Raw genomic sequence first — 25,509 nt, 5'->3', positions numbered from 1 at the left:
GGGGTGGTAGTGGGATGAATTAGGAGATTGGGATTGACATGTATACACTAACATGTATAAAATGGATAACTAATAGGAACCTGCTGTATACAAAAATAAACAAAATTCCAAAAAAAAAAAAAAAAAAACAAACCCTCTTCCGTTGTTACTGGTGCTCTGTGCGGCTCCATTTGGAAAACATTGATCTAGGACCTTGGTTTTCCTTTCGTAGGAAGGGAAGAAGATGGGGAGGAGACTGGAGGGTTCATGGATGAGAATTTAAGTCACATGGAAAGCCTTTCCACAGGTATGTCCTCTCCCTGGAGATGCGGCTATGACTGTCCCCACCTCCACCCCGCAGCAGCCGCCTGAAAACCACAGTCCAGGGAGAGAACCTCTAGAAAGACCAAACACTTATCTGCTGGAGGTCAAAGCCTGTTTCCTCATCCCAAACAGGCAGCAGTCTAGGTGGGCCCTAAAAGTCAGAAGAGCTGCAACAAGCAATAATGAATAGGAAATAATAAGGAACAGATACCGGGGAGGCTGGAACTTTCCGGGCGTTCTGGTTGTCTGTCTGTAGTTGTAGAGGAGGGTTGTGTTTGAGCAGGGATGGGGGGAAGGCCTGCAATGGGTCTAAGGAAATGAGGTCAAGGCGGCAAACACCACTGCTTTGGGGGAACAGCATATCCACGGCCTCCTGGGTCCCTATTGAAGGTCAGGCTTTGCTAATCTGATGAATAGCGATGTAGAGCATCTTTTCACGTGCCCGTTGGCTTTCTGTTCATCTTCCTTGGAGAATGTCTATTCAGGTCTTCTGCCCGTTTTTCAGTCGTGTTTGTTTCTTGGATGTTGAGTTGTGTGAGCCGTTGATGTAGTTTGGATATCGACCCCTTGTCAGTCATATCATTTGCAAACATTTTCTCCCATTCAGTAGGTTGTCTTTTCATTTTGTTGATGGTTTCCTTTGCTGTGTGAAAGCTTTTGGGTTTAATGAGTGAAGCACTTTTAAACCTCAGCCTTCTTTTTAGAACGCTGACCCCCACTGGGTTCACGACAGTGTCCCCTATGTCTGCCAGTACTATTGCTTCTTCACCCTGGTGGGTTTGGTCCTAACTTTCCTTCTAGCTTCTTTGCCCATCTGCTTCCCTCTTTTACCCCACTGCCCCCACTTCTTTATTTCCTGCTCCTCTTTCACCCTTTGCAATCTGCCTTTCATCCATCTCTTTATTAACACTTTACTTGCAAAGGTTTCCTGTAACTTATTTCCAGACAAATTCAGAGACCTTTCTTGTTTTTCAACCATGACCCCAGCAGGTATTTGAAACCAGCCCCCAGGGCTGGTTCTTTCTCCTCCCTCAGGGTCCCCGTGTGTGTGTGTGTGTGTGTGTGTGTGTGTGTGGTCCTAAGCTTGCTGTCCCTGATCAGAGAGACCAGATCTGAGTTTCTATATGACAAACCATCAAGGTGTTGTGTATATATAATAAGGCAGGCTTGTGAAAGCGTGCTCCAGTGTTCTAACATTTAAAACAACTGAGTCAGACTTTTGTTCCCATGTACTTAGGCTGTCTTCTCAGTCTATTTCTGTCTACACGTGTGTGAATTTTGTGTGTGTGTGTGTGTGTGTGTGAACAGACCTGTTCCCAAGAGATGCTCTGCGCCTCCTATATCACGTTCCTGGCAGATGTCACCCTGGCTGCTGCCCATCGCACCTGATGTTTTTGCTTAGGAAGTAGCTATGTGGAGGACATGCCATTAAATCATTTTTAACACTGTAGTAGGTTGTAATCTAAAAATCGATGACACTTAACTTTATTATTCCTGTACTTTTCTCTTCTCCTCCTTGTTCCTCTCTCATCCTCTCTGCCTCAAATGCCAAGTTGAAGCAATAACCTCGTGAAATGAAATTGTTTATTTGCCTCCTGAGGAGACAGACTGTACAGCCAGCCACAGAGGAAGCCCTTTCTAGCTCCTTGATCAACCTTGTTCTGCATCTGTGAATGCACTCCCAGAGCTCAGGACCAGCAGACGTAGGAGAAAAACCCAGAGAATAGGAAAGAAGGACGAAAGTGAATAAGACAGCCTACCCTGGAGAAAACAGATAACCCAAGAGACCAAAGAAAAGACTGTAAAAATTCTAAGTCGTATGTTCATCCAGTTCAAGAGGATATCATCATACCCATAAAGTAAGAACTGACTATAATGCAAATGGAACAGTCAGAGAATAAGAAAGTCTTCCTCAAAATTAACACTGTAATTGTTAAAGAGTTTTTTTGAAGTTAATTGGGTAGACTGATAAGAATATGCCAGATGAAAGGCCAGACTGGTCATCTGGAAGGTTAAGCAGAAAACAAGCCTCCAGTTCGCAGACAGAAAGGCAAGCCTGTAAAATGGGAGTAGAAGCACGCAGGGAAATTTGTCCTCAAGGGCAGGAAAACACAAGCTTGCAGATTCAAGGGCGCCACCTGGTGCTGAGAAGTAGGAATGAACAAAGACCTCTCCCACAGATGGATCTTGGTGAGATTTCAAAACTGCGGAAAACAAGGATGGAAAAATTTAAGAGCTCCCAGAGAGAAAAATTAGCTTAACTACAAGGAACCAAGAATCAAATGAGCACCAGACTTCTCAGCAGCAACACTGGGTCCGAGAAGATAATGGGATAATGCCCTCGGTATTGAGCAGAGGTCATCCGGGACCTAGAATTTTCCATCAGGTCAAGCTATTAAGTCACAGAGCAAAATCAAAATTATTTTTACAAATGCAAGGACTCAGGGCTTCCCTGGTGGCGCAGTGGTTGAGAGTCCGCCTGCTGATGCAGGAGACGCAGGTTCGGGCCCCGGTCCGGGAGGATCCCACATGCCGCGGAGCGGCTGGGCCCGTGAGCCATGGCCGCTGAGCCTGCGCGTCCGGAGCCTGTGCTCCGCAACGGGAGAGGCCACAACAGTGAGAGGCCCGCGTACCAAAAAAAAAAAAAAAAGCAAGGACTCAGAAGTTTATCACCCACTCATCTCTTATGAGCTCAAGGAGGTCCTCTAACAAAATGAAGAAGGAACCCAAGAAAGGGGAAACAGGACACATAGGAAAGGTGGCGTCACAAATACTGTGTGAGTCCACTCGTAGGGAGACCTGGAGGTGTCAGATCCACAGAGACGGAAAGCAGATCGGTGGTTGACAGAGGCTGGGGGAGGGGTATGGGGGAGTTAGAGTTTAATGGGGACAGAGTTTCAGCCTGGCAGGGTGAAAGGAATTCTGGAGCTGGATGGCGGTGATGGTTGTACAGCAATGTGAGTGTATTTAATACCACCGAGCCATACACTTAAACATGGTTAAGGTCGTAAATGTTATATGTATTTAATTGTTAAAAGTAACAATTGGGAAATGAAGGAAGGAAAGAAAGGAAGGAAGGAAGGAAGGAAGGAAGATGGTATCTAATTAAGAACTAGAAGGTGGGGTGGTGGGATGAATTGGGAGATTGGGATTGACATATATACACTAATATGTGTAAAATAGATAACTAATAAGAACCTGTTGTAGAAAAAATAAATAAAATTCAAAAAAAAAAAGTAAATTTATCTATTTCTCCTTTCAAAAAAAAAAAGACCTAGAAGATGGAAAGAATGCCAAAAAGAACCAAGAAGGAATCCAGCGGGCCTTGACTCTTGGGACCATCTTCTTCAAATGGGAAGAGTTTAAAGCTTCAGGATTGTTTTTCCTTCCCTTCACGTAGCAGCTGGATTATATAAAGAGTAATATGTTAGCACCAATATTGTAAATTCAATTTTTGGACTGCATTTTTTTTGAATTGGCCTGAGAATAAATCATAAATGAAATGTTATTTACAGAACAATATCAAACGCTCTAACTTTGATAAAGACAGAAAGAAAGCAGAGGTCGGAAGCATGTGCTCTGTATTCCTCAGCATTTATAAGGAAGACTCAACAGGGTAAGGTCGATAAGGAAGAACCCGTCATGCTGTCAACAGACTATCTAAATCAAGACTGTGATAAATTAAGAAACCAACGTATTCATGGTATTTAAAGTGATACCCATCAGAGAATTGAAAATCAGAATTGTTAAAAAAAATGCTTTACCTTTTGGGAGTAGAACTAGGGGTGGGGAAGTGGAGATAGGGAAATTTATTACTTTAGACTCTTTCGAGCATTTTGAATTTTTTTTCCATGTGTAAGGATATCACCGTGATTAAAAAGCAGTGTAATGGAAAACAACCACCTTTTAGTTTCCAAATAAGAGTGTGAAATGAGGCCTTTTTATGTGCCTAAAGTCTTTGACAAAGTAAAACTGGAAAATGGTCTTCAAGTTCATGGAAGTAGTAGCATTTGAGATAGTACTAGTACTAATGAGGGTTTCCTGGAAAGCAGTAAAGGAAAGCCGGGGAGAGCAGAGCCCAGGGGTGTGGAGACCAGTTTCCACATCTCTGACAGGACGAACAATGGTACCAGTCTCATAGGGCTGTTGAAAGGACCAAATTAAACGGTTCAGTGAAGAGCCCAGGTGGAGCCTCGACACTTGTTAGCTAGAATTGCAGATGGCTCCCTGAATTCATACCTCTCATTCCCAACCTGTTGTACGTTTGGAGCCACCTAGAACATTTGCATTCAATGTCTTTTTACTTTGAACTCAACATATCAAAAACCACATTCATCCTTTTCTGCCCAGTCAGTGCCCTTTGCAAACCTCCCCTTTGAGTTAACGCCTTTATGCCAGTTTCCTAGACTTCATCTCGGCACCTCCATCCCTGCAATTTCCCCTCGGGCCTGGGGACTCACCGCGGCTCGCCAGTGCCTGGCAACGCTCTGAGGCTGATCCGCCCACTCGAACCTGGTTCTCACCCTATGCCTGAATATGGCAATCTCTGCCAGCCCGTCCCCCACCTCCCTTCTGTCCCCAGACTCCAGCTTTTCTGATATTTCAACATTGTTCTCCAGATCGCTCTTTCTAAACGTTTTGAGCAGAGAAATACGTTTCTAATTTTGTTACTCTAAAAGAATATCTAGATCGTGACTCCCTTAAAGATGCGAACCACGTCTCACACGTTTCGTATCCTACACAACACCTAGTGGCTATTTGACGAATATTTGGAGTGGTGGCACCCAAGTGGACCCTCTTGCTGACACTGACTCAGTGCCCCGTCCTTTGGGTCCTGAGCAGGAAGGAGTCATAATGATCAGTTAAACCGGAAGTCAGTGTGATGTGCTCTGAACCAGAAGGAACACGTGGGCTGAGCATCTTACAAGCTGTGTGGCTTTGGGCATGTTGCCTGACCACTCTGAACCCCACTTTCCTTTTCTGGAAAATACAAATAGTATCAATTTTGTAAGGTCTGGACAGGTTGAAGTCAGATGATGAACCTAGAACGCCTAGGACAGAGTTTGGCCGAATCGTTGAGTCCTTGCACTGCAGATTGCAAAGCGAGAACTCAGAGTGGTTTAGGAGAAAAGCGGGGTGTTGTAAAGGATGTGGGTGCATCTCAGACACACGAAGGAAGGATGGAGGTGCAGCCGGGCTTCGGGCTTCAGGGATGGATGAAACACAGATACGAACACCTCTGGGCCAGTTTTCTTGTTGTCAGCATGCCCGCGACACTGTCTCCTCCTGTAGGTCAGCTTTGTCTACAAGATGGGGAGAGCCACGACAATGACAGCTTCTGAGCTTTGCATCCTGTGCGTGAGGAGCCATAGCTGTGCGGACAGGTCCACACATCCTGATCCAGACCACATGGGGCCCACCCTGAGGAGCCCACGGGGCCCCCACCTGGCACCTGGCAGTCCCAGAACTGGGGTGTGCAGGGCTGAGCATTAATTTCCTCCTGAGTTAACTTCCCTGTAAGAAAACAAGTACCCCTCCCATCCCCCCACTGCCCCCATTAGCTACATCATGGTGCTACACCATCTGCCTTCGATGTACCGAAACATAGCAGTGATCTGAGACGTCAAAATCTTTCCCTTGCCTGGTTTCCGGAGATACTTTGGTGGGAGTCAACTATGGGGCATGATAATGGGGATTACTCATCATCCTAAAAGAACTACCAAAGTCTCATTTTGTTGAAAAGTCCTCCGAAGGGATTTCACAGATCCTTTCCTCCCAATTTCTTGAGGCTCTCTAGTCCAGAAGAATTACAAAACCATGGCTAAGTACCCCTCCGCGCCTCCAAACGTGTCCCCCATCCAGGCGTGTCCAGGAGTTAGTTACACCCCGGACGCCACTTGCAGGGCAGAGTGCAGCCAGGTGCACTGACAGCAGTGTAGGTGTGACTGCAAGGCAGCTGGCCCTGGGCTGCCCTTCCCTGCAGCAAGGCCGCTCCCCCTGAGCTGGGACGGACCCAGGCTGCAGCGCCTCTTCGGGGGACAAGCAGCAGGGGTCAGTGGCCGTCCACTTCCTGAGGGCTGATAAATCCTCTGGGTAGGATCATTCGCAGTTTGATTCTGTTGGTTTTTGAGGGGCGCAGAGTGGATGATACCAGCATGCTGCTGGGGGACAGCTGACTCCCCGGTTCACCTGCCTTGGCCTGCCCAGGCATCCCGGTCCTTTGTGGGGTGGAGCATCCTTTGCACGAAGCGGGCGGCAGGCTGGGTTATCTGCTGTGCCTGTGCTCGCTGTCAGCTCCAGACATGTCAGCAAGGAGGGGTATCTGGCTTAATTCCCACTACAGCTTCCTTCCAGTAACACTCTCAAGTGGGAATGAAGCCATGGGAGTAGCTTTTGGCTGGAGTGACTGGAGGAGCGTGGTTTTCTGGGTCCATCGTTGTGTAAGTGGAGCCTAACTGCAGACGGTAGAATATGCACAGAACCAAAAAACACCCAAAACACACACACTTGCAAACATCAGTCAGGAAGTTATTTTAATTAGAGCGGGACTCACGTTAGAGTATCTTCAACTACGGACGTCTCTTAACTTCATCCGCTATGAATAGCAGGGTCCGCAATCCATGGTAGAAGAGCGCGTCGAACTACTTTTTCCAAAAAAATAACACTAAGTTGATAACTTCCATTCTCTAGAGGACCTTTTCGAAAGGCCCTGTAGGAATTTTGTGGCAATACCTGGCTGGGCTCTACCAACATTTTGTTTAATTAATGTGTAATATGATCAGAGTTGCCACCTTCCTGGGTTTCCTTCCCGCTAGAAGTCTGCGGCCAAAGACAGGCCAGGCAGGGGGGGGTGAGCATATTGGGGGCCAGTCTCCCCAGAAGGCTCAGCCATGCTATGGGATCAGAGTGGGAATGAGGCAGTAGGACTGCCCCATTGGTGTGTGTAAGCCAGACACGTTGACCCTTGATGGCCAGGGAACCCCTACTGTCATGTGATGTGACACTGCCCCCTCACCTGGCCTGGTACCCATCTCCCAGCTTAGTGACAGTGCCCAGATGGGCAGGAGCAGAGGAGAAATCTAAGCTGAGCTCGCCCGGCACCCTTGGAGGCTACGGAGGCCACCCCCATGGCCGCCATGGTCCCGTCCAGCAGCAGATACGCTAAGATGGTTCTTTCTCTATTTTCAATGAGTGACCTGGGAACGAATAAGTGGATGTTCAGACTTTCTCCTAGAACTGGGCCCACACGTCATGTTAAAGGGCTAGAAGGGACATTATGAGGCTACCCCCTCCCTTCTTCTCACCTCACCCTTCTCCCCATCACAGCCATCCCTGACTGAGGAGTAGCCACCACCTTCAGAGACCAATTCTCCACCCAGGGGAGGGATATTCTCAACCTCCCTTCAACGAGCTAATCATATGTTTCAAAACCCTCTTCCCTCCCCTTTTCCCTTGGCTAAATCCCTCTGGCTGCAATTTGACTTGTTTTTCTCTCGTTCTGTCCTCAGTGGAGAAGGGAACGAGTAAGCCATCCTGTTTCGCATCATTTCTCCACCTTTTTTTTTTGGCCGCGCGGCCTGTGGGATCTTAGTTCCCCGACTAGGGATCGAACCCGGACCACGGCAGCAAAAGCTCTGAGTCCTAATCACTGGACTGTCAGAGAATTCCCCACCTCTCCAGCTCTGAGGTTTGTTGTTGTCATTTTTGGTGGCTGTGTTGAATCTTTATTAAACCCCCACGAGATGTTAGCTGCTGTCTTAAATTTAATATTAAAAAAAGATTTCCAGAACTCATTAGGTTGGATCATAGGAAATTGCTGTTTTATAGTTCCAAAAAATAAAAAGCAACAGTTAAATAGGGAAAAAAGTCATAACATCGCTGCTCATTTCCTGCGTTGCTGTTGTTACCCAGAACAAGAGAAATGAGACACTACAGGCTTCAGCCCTGGTCAGACCACTGAGTTCCATTGCAGAAGCCCCACTCTTGCTGAGATCATCTGACAGCTGGACCCACACGCAGAGGAGCACAGCCAGGCAGGAGGAAGCAGGATGTCCTCACAGCAGCTCGGATTGCCCTGTCTCCACCCCAGCAGGGATTTCAGCTGAACCAAGATAACCCCCTTTCTTTCTACCCCACACAGGTGTTCTTTCCCATCTGCCCATGGAACCCGATGCCCATGAATGTCAGGCAAGGCCGCGATCACATAGGCGCCACTGTTTTTGGAGGCTGGAGAGTCTCTTACAGAAGACCTGTGAGCTCCACCCCATGTGCTTTAAACTAAGGGCTTCTAAGCCCTCAATTGAAAAAAAGAAAATACTATTTGCTATAGTCTGAATGTTTTGCATCTGGCCCCCCAAATTCGTATGTTGAAATTCTAACCCCCAAAGCGATGGTATGAGGAGGTCAAGCCTTTGGGAAGCATTTAGGCCATGAGGGTGGAGCCCTCAGGAAGGGGATGAGCGTCCTTAAAAAAGAGGCCCGAGAAAGCTCCCTTGCCCCTTCCAGCATGTCAGGACACAGAGAGAAAGCACCATCTGAGAACCAAGAAGTAGTTTCTCACTAGACACCCAGTCTGTCAGCATCTTGATGTTGGACTTCTAGCCTCCAGAACCGTGAGAAATAAATTTCTGTTGTTTCTAAGCCACCCAGAAGCCAGTTTACAGTATTTTGTTACAGCAGCCTGGATGCGCTAAGACACTAGTTCTTAACCGTTCCCTTTCCGACCACCTACGCAAACTCCAAGAGCGTTCTAGAATAATTGAAAATTTTTGTGAAAAGTACCCCTTGATGGGAGGCGACGGTTGTGGGGAGGAGGTGTTACTGGCATCTAGTGGGTAGAGGCCAGGGATGCTGTTCAACATCTTGGGCTGTACAGGCCAGCCTCTCACAACAGAATGTCAGTAGTGAGAATCCCTGCCGTGTACACACCATCCTGTAAGCAGAGCGCTATCATCCTTCTTTCCTTTTTACAAGAACCTTAAATAATATACCAGGATTTGAGCCCAGGCCCGTCTCAACAAAAAGCCCATGCGCCGCCATCCCCGCCGTGCCCCAGACGGAGATTCAGGAGGGATGGGGGATGGAGAGAGGCAGCCACACCCACCTTCCAACCCCCGAGAAGATTGGAGCAGGGCTGTGCGGTTGGAGGGATCAGCTTTAGAGCTTATTCTCAAGTTTGCCCTTAGGACTCTGCCTCACCCTGCATCCAGGGGGCTTATAACCCCAGGTTTGGAAGTTTGTTTTCCTTCGGTCTGCATCTGAGTTAATGGCCGTAGCTGTGAAAAGAGATCCGGCTTCCTAACAGTATTGCAGCCACTTTGGATTCTTGTCCTGATTACCTCCCTAATGTGCACTTTTGCTGGAAGACCTGGGGGTGTGGACGCCGGTCGCATTTTTTCCTCTGCTCTCTTTCACCCCCGGGTTCCTTCTACCATCTGTTGATCTCCAGTGTCTGCCTTCATTCCCTTAACATTATGTTCTTGCCGCCTGGGTCGTTTGTCTTGGTTTCGCATTAGTTTCGCTCTCAGGTAATCCCTCCACCTTCAGAGACGGTAGCAAATTACATTCCCTTCCTCCATTACGTCTTCTTCCTCTCCTTTACTCTGAATCCAGGGGGAGACGGAGTTGGCCACCTCCTAAGGCACCATGTGGTGTGCGTTTGGCGGGGGGTGGGGGTGGGAGGGGCGTGGTACCCGCTGTGGGCGTGGCCAAGGTACAGGGCTGGGCAGAGGCACAACTTCTTTAGGATAGAGATATTCAGATGCCAGCTCTTGCCGCCCACACCTGGGGTGGTGGGGGGCCGGGGGTAGGGACTGAGGGTCAAGCCTGGTTCTGCCCCTTGATGCTGTGTCACTGTGGGCGAGCCCTTCTTCTCCTGCATTAGTTGGGTAACCTAATGAGCCGTTGTGAGCATTAGTAGACCAAGTGCTGCTGGCTGCGTGCTAAATAACTAGAAAGGGTTAGTTTGCCAATTAATGTTAAGTCCCGTCCTCAGGACCGCACTATCATTAACATTAAAATGACTAATTAGAGCAAAATCTTTAACAAAAGAGCCACCAGCTGTTGCTTATGGTTTAGAAAAGCAAGTTTTTTCAAAAGGAGGGATTTGCCCCTCTGATGTCAGGAAACCCCTGGTCAGTCTCTGCCTAGCTTTTTTTTTTTTTTTTTTTTTTGCGGTACATGGGCCTCTCATTGTTGTGGCCTCTCCCGTTGCGGAAAACAGGCTCCGGACGCACAGGCTCAGTGGCCATGGCTCACGGGCTCAGCCGCTACGCGGCATGTGGGATCTTCCCGGACCGGGGCACGAACCCGCGTCCCCTGCATCAGCAGGTGGACTCCCAACCACTGCACCACCAGGGAAGCCCTCACTCGGTAGATTTTGACCTCTTCCCTCTTCATAACAGAAGTTCCTCCGGGCCCCAAGCCCTTGGTCTTGATTCTGACCAATATCGGTTATTCTCTTTCCTCTTTGGATTGGGGTTGCACTCCCCCATAGATGTCAGAAAGGGGTCTTCACGTTGTGCTTCTACGCCATTGATCCCAGGCCACTGGGGCAGTTCCTTCCTTTCCTCCCTCCCTCCCTTCTTTCTTTTTCATAGCCCTTCTTACCTCTCTATCAGATACATGCAGACCAGCACGGCTCTTCCACGTTTGATCAGGGCATTGGTGAACTTGGCAAGCTCACTCCTACTGGACAGGGCTTGGAAGATCATCTGTCCATCCCCAAGCTTCAAGCTACACTGTGGTCACACCATCTCAGAGCGGACTGTAAGAGTCCCTGCCATTTGAGGATGGATCGTCAATGTCTGTGATGATGTCATTGGACCACCATATCAACCTTGGACTTCTCGTTGCACGAGCTAATAAAACCCTATGTGTTTAGGTCCGGGGTCATCAAACTCTTTCTTTAAAGGGCCACATAGTAAATATTTTAGGTTTTCAGACGATTTGGTCTCTCATTACTCTCTGCTGACATAGAGAGTCAAACAAAATAGTCACAGTTCATCAACAAACAACCATGGCTGAGTGCCAAGAAAACTTTATTTATGGGCAGTAAATTTTGAAATTCATATAATTTTCATGTGTCACGAAATATTCTTTCCTTGATTTTTTTTGACTATTTAAAAATGTAAAAATCATTCTTACAACTTCCCTGGGGCGCAGTGGTTAAGAATCTGCCTGCCAATGCAGGGGACACGGGTTCCATCCCTGGCCCGGGAAGATCCCACATGCCACTGAGCAACTAAGCCCGTGCGCCACAACGACTAAGCCTGCGCTCTAGAGCCCACGAGCCACAACTACTGAAGCCCGCGCGCCTAGAGCCCGTGCTCCGCAACAAGAGAAGCCACCGCGATGAGAAGCCCGCGCACCACAACGAAGAGTATCCCCCGCTCGCCGCAACTAGAGAAAGCCCGTGCAGAGCAGTGAAGACCCAGTGCAGCCAAAAATATATAAATAAAATAAATAAATAAATAAAAATCATTTTTAGCTTGCAGGCCATACAGAAACAGGCAGTGGGCTGGATGTGGCCCCTGGGCTATAGTCTGCTGACCCTTGGTTGAAGCTACTGTTCTGTGGATTTTCTGTTACTGGCAGCCTCGTGCAATCTTATGTGACGTAGTGATGGGGATGAACCTTTTTTTTTGGTTTTATTAATTAAAAAATGGCAAGCATTTTTAATTAATAAAAAGGATTAAAACAGTCAAATTCAAATGAACTCTGGGACTCAAAAACTTCTAGTTTCTAGTTGCAAAATCAACACATAATGGAAAAATCCAATGACATTTAAAAATGTAAGATCCATTTTTCTAAAATAAATTTATTTATTTTTGTCTGCATTGGGTCTTCATTGCGGCGCGCGGGGGCTACTCTTCATTGCGGTGCGCGGGCTTCTCATTGCGGTGGCTTCTCTTGTTGCGGAGCACGGGCTCTAGGCACGTGGGCTTCAGTAGTTGTGGCACGTGGGCTCAGTAGTTGTGGCTCGTGGGTTCTAGAGTGCAGCCTCAGTAGTTGTGGTGCACGGGCTTTGTTGCTCCCCAGCATGTGGGATCTTCCCGGACCAGGGCTCGAACCTGTGTCCCCTGCATTGGCAGGCGGATTCTTAACCACTGGGCCACCAGGGAAGCCCCAAAAATGTAAGACCCATTTTTTTATGGAGTTCTTTTACTTGCATTTGCAAATACAGCAGTACACCCATTTCGGAGATTAGCCTTAGCAAGATCTGCTTTTAACCTGTATTGCGTCACATCAAAATACTGTTGTTCTGATTTCTTACGGAAGACGTGAAGAAACTGCTTGCTCTTAACAGCTGATTAAGTATAAGCCTGTTGAGTAACTATAAAGTATGCAAAGGAGACCAGGGGATTTGCCAATGTGATGAAGTGTGTAACTGGTTCCTCACCCATCCCCGAACGGACAGCAGCGCTAATCCAGCCCACAGGAGTCTGCTGGCTTTGGCTTCTGAGCAAGCTTCGATTGTACGTGCATGTATTATAGAAAAATGATTCCTAACCCATCGTACTTTTTTTATGTCTGTTTCAGAGGGTCTTGCTGTTGGAGTTGGATTTGGGGCTGTAGAAAAGACGGCATCTGCTACCTTTGAGAGCGCCAGGTAAGCCGACACCTAGTGCCTTAGAGCGTGGCACTGCACCCGGTGGTACCCGGAAGTGCCTGTTGCCTCGGGTGAGCTGTCTGCCCGTAACTGTGCAGCAGCCCCAGCCCCCCAGGTCTGACTGGCGGAGGCGAGGAGGAGGTCAGGGCAGCTCATACCTGAGAGAGGTACTCTTATCAAGAAGCAGGTTTACACCACGTTTTTCCAATGAGCTGTCTGATGGGTAACCGTTTTGAAAACCAACCATGGATATAATCCCATGCTGTTCTCCAAACGCTTTAAATGTGTAAGTACATGATAAAGACAGTGTCCGGGGGGGACTGGTTCCAGGACCCGCCGGCGGATACCAAAATCCTCGAATGCTCGAGTACCACAGTCGGCCCTCGGTATCCACGGATCCTGCAGGTTCCGCATCCGCGAACTCAGCCGCGGGGGGGTGGCAGGACCCGGAGGGCCAGCTGCACCTCGAAGGCAGCAGCTGACGCTTCTCACCGCTCTCTCCTTTAGAAGCCCTCGCTTTCTCTTTCTGGCCACTGGCCTCTCCTGGTTCCTTCCCCTTCCGTCTGCTTCTTCACAGGCTCTTCTGCAGGTTCGTGTCCTACGGCCTGTCCTGAAATATTGATGTCCCCCAGCGCTCCATCTCTGGGGCACCCTTTCTTCTCACTTAGCGCACTCTCTCTGGGGATTCTGCCCCATGCCCATGGCTTTATTTTCCGTCCGTTTGCTGGTGATGCCCAGGTTGATCTTCTGCCTAGATTTTCCTCCCGAACTTACTCTTACGGGTCCAGCCACCATCCATATGTCTCCACTTGGGTGTTACGCAGGATCCCCGCACCCAGCATCTCCAAAGTTGAACTTATTATCCCCATCTGCTGTCATGCAAAACCCCATCATCACCTGGTACCCGGTCGACCAAGCCAAACTCACTGTCATCCTCGGCTTCCTATTTCCCCTCGTCTTCCCTAGACAATCAGCAGGCCTTGTAGATTCTTCCTTTCCTCTGCCTCTGTTGAATTACAGGGCCTAGATAAGGCTACAGCCTTGGGACCATAAAGAGGCGTCATAGAGATAAGCTACCTGGTCCACCTGTGCCCACAAAACCACAAATACTACAGCCTCCAGGCTGAAGGAGGGCGGGTAGAGCCTTCTGTCCAAGGGCGGCAAACTCAGATGCCTGTAGAGAACTAAGAGGTAGCAGATAAGTGCAGACAGACAGGTGGAGACAGTTGGGAGTGGCGAGGACAGAGGTGAACTTCGAACAGACAGCACGCACACTGTCTAAAAGGTGCTGGAAGTCACAATTATTTTGAAAACATAATTCGGGTCAAAGAGATGGTCCGGGGGCCACTGGTTTCTGTATCGAAACCACTCTCACTCCACTGCCCTCTGACTGCTATAATCTCAAACTCTACCTTTCACCCGCCTAAGGCAATGGCACCACCTCCTTTAATGATCTGCCCTGTGTCTATGGATCACGGTTGCCAGGAACTAATTCCTCACGGAATCCCTTTCTCCCCTCTTCCCTCGTCCCCAGCCTTGCGTGGGGCCTCTTTACACCCCATCACCTCCTTTTCTCGATTCCCTCAGCTGCTCTGGGGCCCCAGTGTGTCGCTGTAGTCGCTGAATTCTAATGCTTCGTGTTGAGGGACGTGTCTGCTCCATGAAGCCCCAAACACACGTGCGGGCTGGCGCAGTTCTAGGTTGAGATCTTCTCTCTTCTCAATTCTTCTTCCTGCCTGTCGGACTCCCAAGTCACTTCTTCGCCCTGACTCCAGGGTCATCAGTAACAAGATGCCTATGGCGAAAATCACAGGAGCCATGGATGGGGAGAAGCCTTTAGAATGTAAGAAATGTCACCAAAATCCAGGGCTGATGGTGATTCGTCATGCCCCGTGGGGCTGACCCCTTAAGCATCCAAGCGCCAGGTCCTCCCAGAGCTCGGGGAGCTGCACGTGCTCCAGAAATGTCTGTGCCGGCAAGTGACAGCACTGCGCTCACGGGCCAGGCTTCCTGTCTGTTGGCACCATGTCTTCTGCAATGTCAAAATGTCAACTCCGATGTCCCTCTATTCTGTCACCCTGCACTTTCTGCTAATCTTTATGTTTCTGAAGAAAGCAGAGCGAAAGCCTTTCCAACCCAACTCCCCCCTTCGCTAGACCAGACAGATCCTCTCTGAGTTACATAAACCCTCAACGGGGCTCTTCAGCTGGGATCGGGCTGGGGCGCTGGACTGGGTATTTTCAGCCTCATAAAAACCTCTGATAAACAAGCATCCTTGGGTGTTTTTATGCCCCTACACTCCACCCACCCCCCGTTACAGCTGGTGGGCAGAGCCCTGAGAGCTTTGCCCCCATCGCCACTGTGTCCAGGGTATCAGAAGTAGGGGTGGGGGGAGAGCATGTCCATACAGGCCACAGAGAGGGAAAGAGGGTGACCTCATGCAGACCCTCTCCTTCAGCCTGTCTTCCCCACTTACAAATCCGTATATAGTTTGTGATTTGGGTGCTTCCTTTCAAATTCCTCTGATCTTACTCTTCAGTGGTAAAAGTCAGAACAGCCCCCAGGCAAGGCTCGTAAGCCTTCTCCGCCTGTAGCTCATGCTGCAGACCGGGGGTTTCGTGGGAGGGAAAGGAGGGAGGGAGCGAGAAAAAAAAGGAGAAAACAGGCTAATACTGAGGGGAGGGGTGCAAAAACAGTCATCAGACGATTAAATACCTCTTTTGAAAGAGCGAGGTTTTGCTTTTTAGAATTCCACTTCTATGTAATTCACAAGCGACACACCTAAAGCACAACATGCAAAGCTGGCAGATAGAGGAATGAAAAGACACAAGGTGAGTGCTGATCCAAAGAAAGCAGGTGGGAGTCCGCCTGCCGATGCAGGGGACGCGGGTTCGTGCCCCGGTCCGGGAGGATCCCACGTGCCGCGGAGCGGCTGAGCCCATGAGCCATGGCCGCTGAGCCTGCGCGTCCGGAGCCTGTGCTCCGCGACGGGAGAGGCCACAGCAGTGGGAGGCCTGCGTAGTGCAAAAAAAAAAAAAAAAGAAAGCAGGTATTACAATTTCAGTATCAGACCAAGCTGACTTTACGGCAGACAACCACAGAAAGAATAAAGGTCAGTACTTAATGCAAAGAGAAACAATGTACCGGGATGACAGAACGATCCCGCATCTGTACGCCTCTAGCAACGTCAGCCTCAAAATGCTCAAGAAAAATTGTCAGCATCGCGGGGCACAGCCGACAGAACTGCAGTCACGGTGGGGAGCACCACGCCCCTGTCTGACACTGATAAAGCGTTACCAAGTGTACATCGTGGACACATGTAGACCCCCAACTCAGCAACTAGAAAAACGTAAACATTCTTGCCAAGCACACGTGTGTATGTTTCCCCAAACTGATTACCGTGCTGTGCCACAGAGAAAGATCAATACCGTTCAGACCACACCCTGACCTCAGAGCAGCGTAATTGAAAATCAGTAGCAAAGGAGATAGCTAAAATCATTGGTTAGTGGGCGGTGAAACCCTCAGGTGCCATAAGATAAGCACAGGGAGGGATGCGAACCAAGTGACCTGAGAAACCAGTGGACGAAGGGCAAGGTCTTCCCCCGTCTCAGGGGCGCTTCATAGAACGGGTGGCCTTAGACCAGCAGCGTGGCTGCTGTCCACCTGGAGAAGCGGAGGTGATGAGGTCAGTTAGTACTGCGAGCTGGCGGGTGCGTGATGTCACCGAGATGGGCTTCGTGTGGCGCTTTATGGAAGTAAGACTGGAGGCCAAAGGAAAAGTGCGTTCTTCAGCAAGAGGCTGACAGCCTTGGTGGGTTCCGGTGCCCAGCAATGTCGAAGCCCAAGAGGAGACTTAATCTGGCTCAACGGAAGACTTTTGGGGGGAAGAGGTAGACGATCCGTGCGAAGAACGCAGCAGTTGAACAGACGCGATTGACACCACTGCTACGTGTTACAGCAGCTGCGGAGAAGATAAGGGTTGAGTTGATGATGGTGGGAATGAAGAGAGATTGGTGGGAAGAAAGCATTTTAAGCGCAGAACAAACAGGCAGCATTTGTCAACCGATTCCGTTGTCGTGTGGGAGGGAGAATTCAAGTTCGGGAGACATAAGTAATCACATAGGAAGCTGAAAGGGGCTGAGAGGGAAGGAGGGATGGGTGTCTGCATGGATTCGGGAAAAGAAAAGAGTTAGCTGGCAAATGTCTGGGACGTGTGGACCAAGCTAGCTGAGCCAGAGAGAGTTCTCTGTTCATTTAGTGGAGGGGTCGGCAGATGATGGCGTGCGGGACAAATCTGGCCCACACACTCTTCTGTGAATGAAATTTTATTGGAACACAGCCATGCCCAAGTTCCCCATCAAAGGCTCTGACACCGGGAAAGAGGACAGGTAGGTCCCCGGCATGTAATTTGTGTACGGCTGCTGCCACCTAGTGTTCTGATGCTGTTACTTCATCATGTACATGGAGTGCCCCTGCCCCCGGCCCTCTTCCACCTGGTCCACCTTCCTCCTGCGCTAGATAGCCTACATCGTCGGGGGATCCCTTCAGAATTCAGCATCCCCTGAAGGATGACGAGTCTCAGCCAGCAAAGGCCAGCCTGTAGTTCAAGGGAAACACAGCTTTCTTCTTTCTGATCCGGTCCCACAGCAATTCCTTTGGGTTTCACCGCAAAGAACTTCTTCAGACCTCCTGTCCTTGGGGAGTTGGCTGCTTCAGCGGTTTTTCCTTTCTGAAGTATCATTACATCCAGCGCACGCGTGCTCCGGAGAGGAAGCATGCCCTCCGCTCTCACTTACCTCAGTCGCAGGCATAATTCAAACCAGCAGGGAGAGCGAGGTGATTTATGCTTCAACATTTCGCTTCACGCGCTGCTTCCTACTTAAGCTTTGACTTAAGCACAAGTCGAGAGGCGTTTGTAATCCAGGAGCACACCCTGACCGACAGGCACCGCAGGCATCCCGGAGCAGGCTCGGGCAGAGGACGCTGGCCGCACACCTCACGGCGCACCACGCAGAAGCCACAGAGCACAGGCTGGATATATATTTTTTTTTCTGCTGAGCGCCCCGACCAGCCACTGCCAATCAACACCCAGACACTTAGTAAAGGATGCCTGGTAGCTTAGCCTGCATTCGGACCTAACATAGCTCTTTGAGTTACACATGCAGGCATCAAAATAAATTTTAAGGGGTGTGTTTGCCTCTCGGATCAAAGAGTAAAGCAAAAGTCGGGTGTATCTTTCTGCCTGGCTTCTAAACCAGTTCTGCCTGTTGAAATAGCAACGCTCGTTTGAGACAGCAGCTGCTGATCAGCCAAGCAGCCATTTGTTTCGAAACAAGGCCAAGCAGTCGATGGGTACGTCTCTGGGCGTAGACCCGTATGTTGTGTGCATCCACCTGTGCAAGTTGTCCACCTCCTTCCGCTCAAGTTTATTCAGGGAAACACGTTGCAGGGGGAGGGAGGGGATTTAGGGAAACAAAAGATGCGCTTTCTCATTAGAGTTCGCCCAAGCGTCTCTTAAGGAGCAGGCTACTCTCCCAGTGTCCCCAGGCCTCCCTGTGGCAGGACCAAGTTCCCAGACGAGACCATCTCTTCCTCAAGGCTGCCCATCTTGACCCCCTCCTGCCCACTGAACTGGGTCCCACCATTCGGTGGGGAGGCAGGAGCCAAAGCCCAGCCTAGGCTCCCTGGAGAGTGGTCTCTAGCCTGAGACGTGGAACCCCGGCGTGAGGACACACTTGACTCAGCCAGCCACACCCATGCTGTTCTCCCCACCACCCCTCCCTTCCATCACGTCAGCAGAATTGGAAGTCAGTTCTTGCACTGTTGCTTATTTGCAATAGCAGGTGGCATTTTAGCAGATCCATTTTAGTGTATGCAAACAAGCCCTTCTCTTGAACCCATGAAACCACCTTGCCTGGAATTCTAGACTCATCTACTGACAGCTCCTTCCCGCAACTTCTTTCTGGTCCTCCCACACAGCTGCTCGCCTTACCTTGAATTATTAAGAGCATTTGGCAGTGGTGGAGGGCAGGCGGTGGTTGGCAGACAGTGCCACCGTGCGGTAGTGGGGCGTCATAGCTTGACTCTGGGTAGCACGCACCTGGCCATCTGCCCGCGTCTTTGGCTCTTACTACCGACGTTTCAGTTTCCACGTGTGTCCCATGAGAGAGGTGGGTTGCATCTGTGGTTCTAAGACCATCAGGCTTTGTGGGACAATAAAAGTGTCCCCCAGGCATGTGAAGACTGGTGTAGAAATGCCTCCTTTTATATTTTGCAAAGTAATGGCGTTGAGAGAAAGCTGCTCTCACTGCCACTCACACTCTCTTAGAAATTGTACTAATCACCATCACCAAAAATTAGTTCGTAAACTCAGGATAGAACAAAGTCCTTTCTGACCCCAGACAGGAACTTACTTCTCTCTCTCTTTCTTGCTCCATTCAAATTCATGAAAACCTTGAGCAATAATAATATGTAATTATGTTCTCAATACAAATTAGTCCGTTAAGTCCCATTGGCTAATGCAAAAAGATGACCTTGACTCTCCAATTTATTCTACTACTGTCTTTTTTTTTTTTTTTTTACTACTACTGTCTTTTAATCTATGTTGAAAATCCAGTTTCTCTAAACCAGGATGATATATTTTTTATTATTTTCTTTTGCGTTTTTCTTCCCTGTCATCTTTCCGTGTACACAGAAGCCATCTCGCGGGGGAGGGGGGCAGGGGAGAGAGGAAGTTACAGCCTCGGGAGGGATCTTGATTCCTGATTCCTGAATTACTAGTTTTATCCAAAAAAGAGAGCAATTTGGCTTGGGAAAGAATCTGATTCTGGAAGAGACGAAACTCCATTTAATTAATTTTTTTCCCGCTGCTGTGTGGAAATGGGGGCTATAGGACAGGGTAATATCAGGGTGTAAGTCTTGACACGGATACCCATGAAATATGCTTATTTGCCCAAAACGGGGTTTGCGGTGTGAGCTGAGAGAAGTCAAGGAACACAGGCGACTCCAGACCCTTGTCCTCTGCTCCCACGGCCGCGAAGAAAGCAGGTGCTCACACGTGGGGAGGGGGTAGAGCTCCCCCTGCCGGCAGCTGCGCACGCGGGGCGCCCTGAGGACCCAGTCAGGGAGGCCCCGGGGATGCCCTGGAGGGATGGGGGTGGGGAAGGGGACCGGGACCCGCGCTCCCCAGGCCTCGTGATGTGGCGCAGCCGCGTTCCCAGAGGGCAGGGGCGGCAGCCGGAAGCGGTAGGCGCAAAGCACCCTCCCCCAGCTCTGAGCTGAGGCGCCCGTGGGACTGGAGCTGTTGGCTCGGGCTGCAGGATTGGACGTGGCCCTCTGGGGAACGAGGTGGCAGAGCAGTGCCTGTGTGAGGGCAGCTCGCGACTCCGACCTTGTCACCATCCATCCAGCCCCACCCCATTTGGACTCCAGGCAGAAGGCCAGGTGCCCACAGGGGTGGCTCCCAGGCTGCCTTCTCTTTCCCCATCCCCGCCGTTCAGGCAGGGTGGATGCTGCAGCGGGAATGGAGCCTCCTACCTGGCTCCGAATGGCACCGTTGAGCCCGGAGCCCTGGAATGCAGGCGCATGTCACCCAGCTGTGAGCAAACTCAGAGTCAACCCCGGCGTCCCGCTTCTCCCAGGGCACAGCCACAGAGCTGTGCAGCCGTCACCACTCTCTGCTTCCGGAACATTCTCGTCACCCCCAAAAGAAACCCCATACCCATGAGCAGTCAGTCCCCCTCCCTCCCTCCTCGTAGGCCCTGGCAACCACGAACAAGTCTACTTTCTGTCTCTATGGATTTGCCTGTTCAGCACATTTCATGTAAATGGAATCAAACCATGTGTGGTCTTTTATGTCTGGCTTCTTCCACTTGGCATCACGTTTTCCGGGTTCAACCGTGTTGTAACTCCTTTTCATGGCTGAAGAATATTCTGTCGTATGGCCGTACCACATTAGTTGACGGAGGTTTGGGCTGTTTCAGCATTTTGGCTATTACAAATAGTGTTGCGGTGAATACTGGCATACAGGTTTTTGTGTGGACATAGGTTTGCATTTCTCTTGGGTACATACCAAGCAGAGGAATTGCTGGGTCGTAGGGTAACTCTAAATTTAACTCTTTGAGGAAGGGAGTTTAGCAAATGACCTTCTATGCCAAAACAAAAGGATCCAGATTGGGCCAAGAGTTTATTTTAACCTTGAAAGTTCCATTCACCAAACATCATCATAGCAGGAGCCCTTCCCAGGGCCGATCCCCTTCCTCTCTGGTTGGTCCCCGCCGTGTCCTTGCTGTGTGCTCCCTTCTGTGCTGTCCTCGCCCTTCGTTCTCTTGTTGGCTTTTTCATGAGAAGACTCATGGGGGGAGGACCCGTGAGTTGCCCCATTTTACAGACAAGAAAGTTGAGTCACCGAGAGGTGCTCTGTCCACAGCCTCAGAGCTGGTAAGGCGAAGGGCCAGGTATGTTCCTAGGTCTCTGGCTGAGGACCTAGCCCTTCCCTGGAGCATCTGGTGGCCTGTGAGGTGCTTTGGCCACCATGAGAGGCTGAGTGACAGAGCCCGCGGGGAGTGGGCAGGCAGGTCTCGCGGGGGGGGGGGGGGGGGGGGGGGAGAGTATGGGACAGGCTGGATTCCGGAGCTAGGCAGCCTGGCTGCACACCCCGGCTCTGCCACTTACCGGCTGTGCGACTTTGATGCGTTGCTTTTTTTTTTTTTTTCTCCTGTTCCTCTGTTTCCTAATCTGCAAAATAAGAATAATAATCGTTTCTTACCTCAAAGGGTCGTTCTGAGAATTAACTGAGTTTATACGCGCAAAGCCCCGGCACAGGGCCGGCATGTAGGAAGGCTGTATACGATGCGGCTGTGATGTTTGCTTCCTGGCCTGCCTGTTTCAGACACTACACTCCAGAGAGATGCCCAGTCCACCCCTGTCCCAGCCCGGGCTCCAGGACAAGAGCTCCCTGTCCCCCCTCACCTCCCCCTGCCCCCCAAAAGAGAACCAGTTCAGAAGTGGCTTCCACAGTCTGTGTGGACCCAGCACGCAGGCCAGAGGTCCGGCTCCAAGCCTCCGTGGTCTCTAGGTGTTGCGTCTGCTCTCCCGTGTCGTGGGCTGCATGCCCGACACTAGACCTTAGTACCCTCCCCTCTGTCCCCGCCCCCCGCCTTGGCCCTCCCAGGCTGACTTTGCTGTCGTGTCTCAGCATGGGGTTGGCGTGCCGGGTGTCTCTTGCTGTGGGCTTGCTCAGTGAATGTAGCTATTTGTCCATCCCGCACCCTCACCTGGAGCCTCTTCTCTACCCTGCAGGGGACCCAGGACCAGGCTGGGAGGGGCTGCTCTGCACCTGGCCTCGACGGCCCGCCTGAATTCTGCAGATGGTTTTCTAGTGGGCAGCCCCCTCCAGACAGCACGAGCTGCTGCTTCCCTCTTGCCCCGCCCCCCACACCCAGTTCCCTGGACTCACTCTCAGGCCCCGCCGTGTCACCACACAAGTTACACGCCCAGAACAAGGAGGGAGGCCCTGAGTGCCCTCCTGTGTCTGCCCAGAGGCAGCCCCTCTCCATCTGCAGCACAGGGAGCCGTTTATGCCGGGCCCCTCCCCCTCCCCGGCCCCCCGGCCCCCTCCACCCAAGTCCCTGTCGACAGGGTTGGCCGTCTTGGCACGGGGGACCGATCTCTACACAACGTGCACCGTTTAGCATGAAGCAGGCTTCAGGGCAGGCTCGGACCCCGCAAGGCTCTTTGAGAACAGCAGCGTCGTTTCTCTGTGGCTTTCCCAGGCGCTGGAGGTGACACAGACTTTTCCCTCCTCTAGTCCCATCGCTGCCCGGTCCACCCTCCTGGACAGCTTGTTACAGGCGGCGCGAGGCTGAGAGCAACTGTGCTTTACGGAGCCGTGGGCCGTGTTCAGTTGGGCGGCGGGTGTTGACCGCGCTGCCAAGAGAGGCAGCTTGGGCGCATCGGTGGGTTCACCACGTGGCACTAGTGGCTGCCTTTAGGGGCTGTTTACATGCACTGCTCAGTCTTTACTGCCATCCCAGTAAAGAGGGGAGGACACAGAGCCCGGGAACTTTCCCTGAGGTCATGCTTACGGCAGGTGGCATGTTTTGGGAAGCCCGTGAATTAACACCTCTGCCCCTGCTGGCTCTCTCACCCCACCCTTGCCTCTGGCAATCATGGGACAGTCACGAAAGCTAACATTTACTGAGTGCTTTCCACGTGCAGATCCTGTGCTCCTTGACTCCTGGGGAATTCACTAATCCTTAAAGCCCCCCGTGAGGGAGAAATCACTGTGGCCATTTTACGGATGCAGGATGTGCCCAAAGGCACAAGGGAGTGAGGGCAGAGGCAGGATTTGAGCCCAGGCAGCCTGGCCCTGCAGCCTGTGCCCTTAACCCTGACATCCTCCTGCCTCCTGTGACCGTAGAGGCTTGAAAACTGCCCCCCAAAGTGGTGTGGGAAAGGAGGTCAGCGCCGTTGTAAAAAGTGTGTAATTTCCCAAGCGCCGGCTCTAGGAGTTCTGATTCCACTGTCCAGTGTGGCTTTAAAATCATGTCTCATTGGGCGAGTTGGGAAACAGAAGCAGATGTGAAATCTCTTCAGGGAGGGGCAGGTTTCCAGCCAGCCTCACTGGCAGCAAACGTACATGTTCAAGATCGTGTAGCACATCAGTCCTGGCATTGTTGCCACAGTTGGGAACCGTCACCCTTGCCAGGTGCCTCCAGGCAGCAAAGGCTGAGGGGAGAGGGAGAGAGAAGAGAGCAGTGCAAAGAGACGGCACCAAGATGCTCCGGGCGGCTGCTAGGTCATGACCAACTTCCAGCCTCACCTCCTGGAAAGTGGACGGACGGGTGGGCTGGGTCACTGGGAGGCTAGAGCTCCCCAGCAAGAGTTACCTGCCTACAAGGGGAGGTGGGGGGGGCGGGTTTTTAGAATGACGGTGTTGTAGTAGAATGGCATCCCCCAGAAAAGAATGTTGAGTCCTAACCCCAGTACCGGGAATGTAACCTTAGTTGGCAGGAGGGTCTTTGCAGATGCAGAGTTAAGATCAGGTCACAGTGGATTAGGGTGGACCCTAAATCCAATACGACTGGTGTCCTTATTCGACAAGGAGAAAAGTCACACACAGAGGAGGACGCCGGGTGACAACGCAGAGACACCCTGAGGGGAGACGGCCATGTGGTGATGGAACCAGAGATCAGAGTGACACAGCCAGAGGCCAAGAAATGCTACCAGCCGCCACCCGAAGCTGGAAGAGCTAAGGAAGGATACTTCCCTAGAGATTTCAGAGGGAGCGTGGCCCTGCTGACACCTTGCTTTTTGAGCATCTAGCCTCCAGGACCGTGAGAATAAATCTCTGTTGTCTTACGCCACCCAATCTGTGGTCCTTGGTTACAGTGGCCACAGGGAACCGATAGATAGGGTCTCCCCAGTCTCCATCCACATCTTCCGAGCCCCACTGGGCTTTCTTCACCTCCTCCCACGGTGGACGGAAAGCTCTGAGCATGACTCTTGAATCCATCCTCTTCTGTATCCCGATGCATTTTGTTATCCCCACCCCTTTGCTGGTCTTCATTTCCTATTTCAAAAGGAGGCTCAGGTTTTGTTTTGTTTTGCTTTGTTTTGTTTTGTTTTTTTCCTTAGGCCTCTCTCGGTTCAATTTGAACCCAACCGGGGGAAAGCAGCAGCTTTCTCCTTTCCTGAGAGGCCGCCTTCAGACGCCGGCCCGCGGGAGTCTGGGCTGTCCCCTGCACTGGAGCTATTAAACTGTCATAAGAAAGAGGCCTTTGTCACGGGGAACACGGCCCTCGGCTCAGAAACAGAGACAGATTGTGCCAGAAAACAAACAACAGAAAAAAAGGTCCAACCACAAAATTCTTTGGGACTTCAGTCATCGGCTTCTCACTTGTTCTTAAAAGACAAATTTCCTTTCTTTGGTGTAAGTCCGTCAGATAGGTTGTCGGGTTTTTAGTTCTGTCCAGAACCGAGGGCTGGGGGCCTCCACCCAGCTCCCTGCTTGCATGATGTCACGCCTGCCTGCCTGCAGGTAGGGGAGTCGGAGGTGGCCCTGGACCTGCGCAGGGGGTGGGGTGAGGTTTTGCAGGAGACTGAGGGCCTGACTTAGCTTTCAGTGCAGGGAAGGGGGAGGCGATGAAAATAGTCACAGAGGCCAAGTTACAAACGTCATGTTACAAATGCGTGATGACCTTCTGACTTGGCATTGGCTCTGCCAGAGGCCTCAGAGAGCCTCATTTCATGCAGGAGAGAAACAGGACAGTGACTTGCCCAAGGCCACATCGTTCCCTAATGTCAGACCATTGCTGTCTACTCAAGACCACTGGCCAAAATGCCCCTTGACCCAGCCTGGCACCTGGAACGGCTGCGGCCCGAGCCTTCTGTTTGGCACATTGACCTCAGCCCCCTCCGGGCCAGCTTTCGCCCTTGACCATCTCAGGGTGCGGTGTGGGAGGGCAAATCAGCATTTTCAGCAGGGTCCCCTGTGCTGGGTTGCACCCCATGGCATGAGAACCACGGTTCTAGAAGGAAAGCGGAGAAGAAAGGCTGAGGGGACCCCCCCCCCCCCCCCCCCCCCCCCCCCCCCC

General features: G+C 50.9%; 1 protein-coding gene across 5 annotated transcripts in view; it reads left to right on the top strand.

The window, feature by feature from the left end:
* SLC39A11 (solute carrier family 39 member 11) overlaps nucleotides 1-25,509 on the top strand; it is a 423,926-nt gene that overhangs the window by 343,072 nt on the left and 55,345 nt on the right. For all 5 annotated transcript variants that reach the window (XM_024760939.1, XM_024760936.1, XM_024760937.1 and 2 more), the window contains one exon: nucleotides 12,844-12,913. In XM_024760939.1, coding sequence (XP_024616707.1) covers nucleotides 12,844-12,913 — 70 coding nt within the window. The remainder of the gene's footprint in view (nucleotides 1-12,843; nucleotides 12,914-25,509) is intronic.

Source organism: Neophocaena asiaeorientalis, unplaced genomic scaffold (genome assembly GCF_003031525.2).
Source record: "Neophocaena asiaeorientalis asiaeorientalis breed wild unplaced genomic scaffold, Neophocaena_asiaeorientalis_V1.1 scaffold30, whole genome shotgun sequence".
Taxonomy (NCBI): Eukaryota; Metazoa; Chordata; class Mammalia; order Artiodactyla; family Phocoenidae; genus Neophocaena; species Neophocaena asiaeorientalis.
Note: the sequence above shows the minus strand (reverse complement) of the source record. Positions and strands in the feature narration are given on the sequence as shown.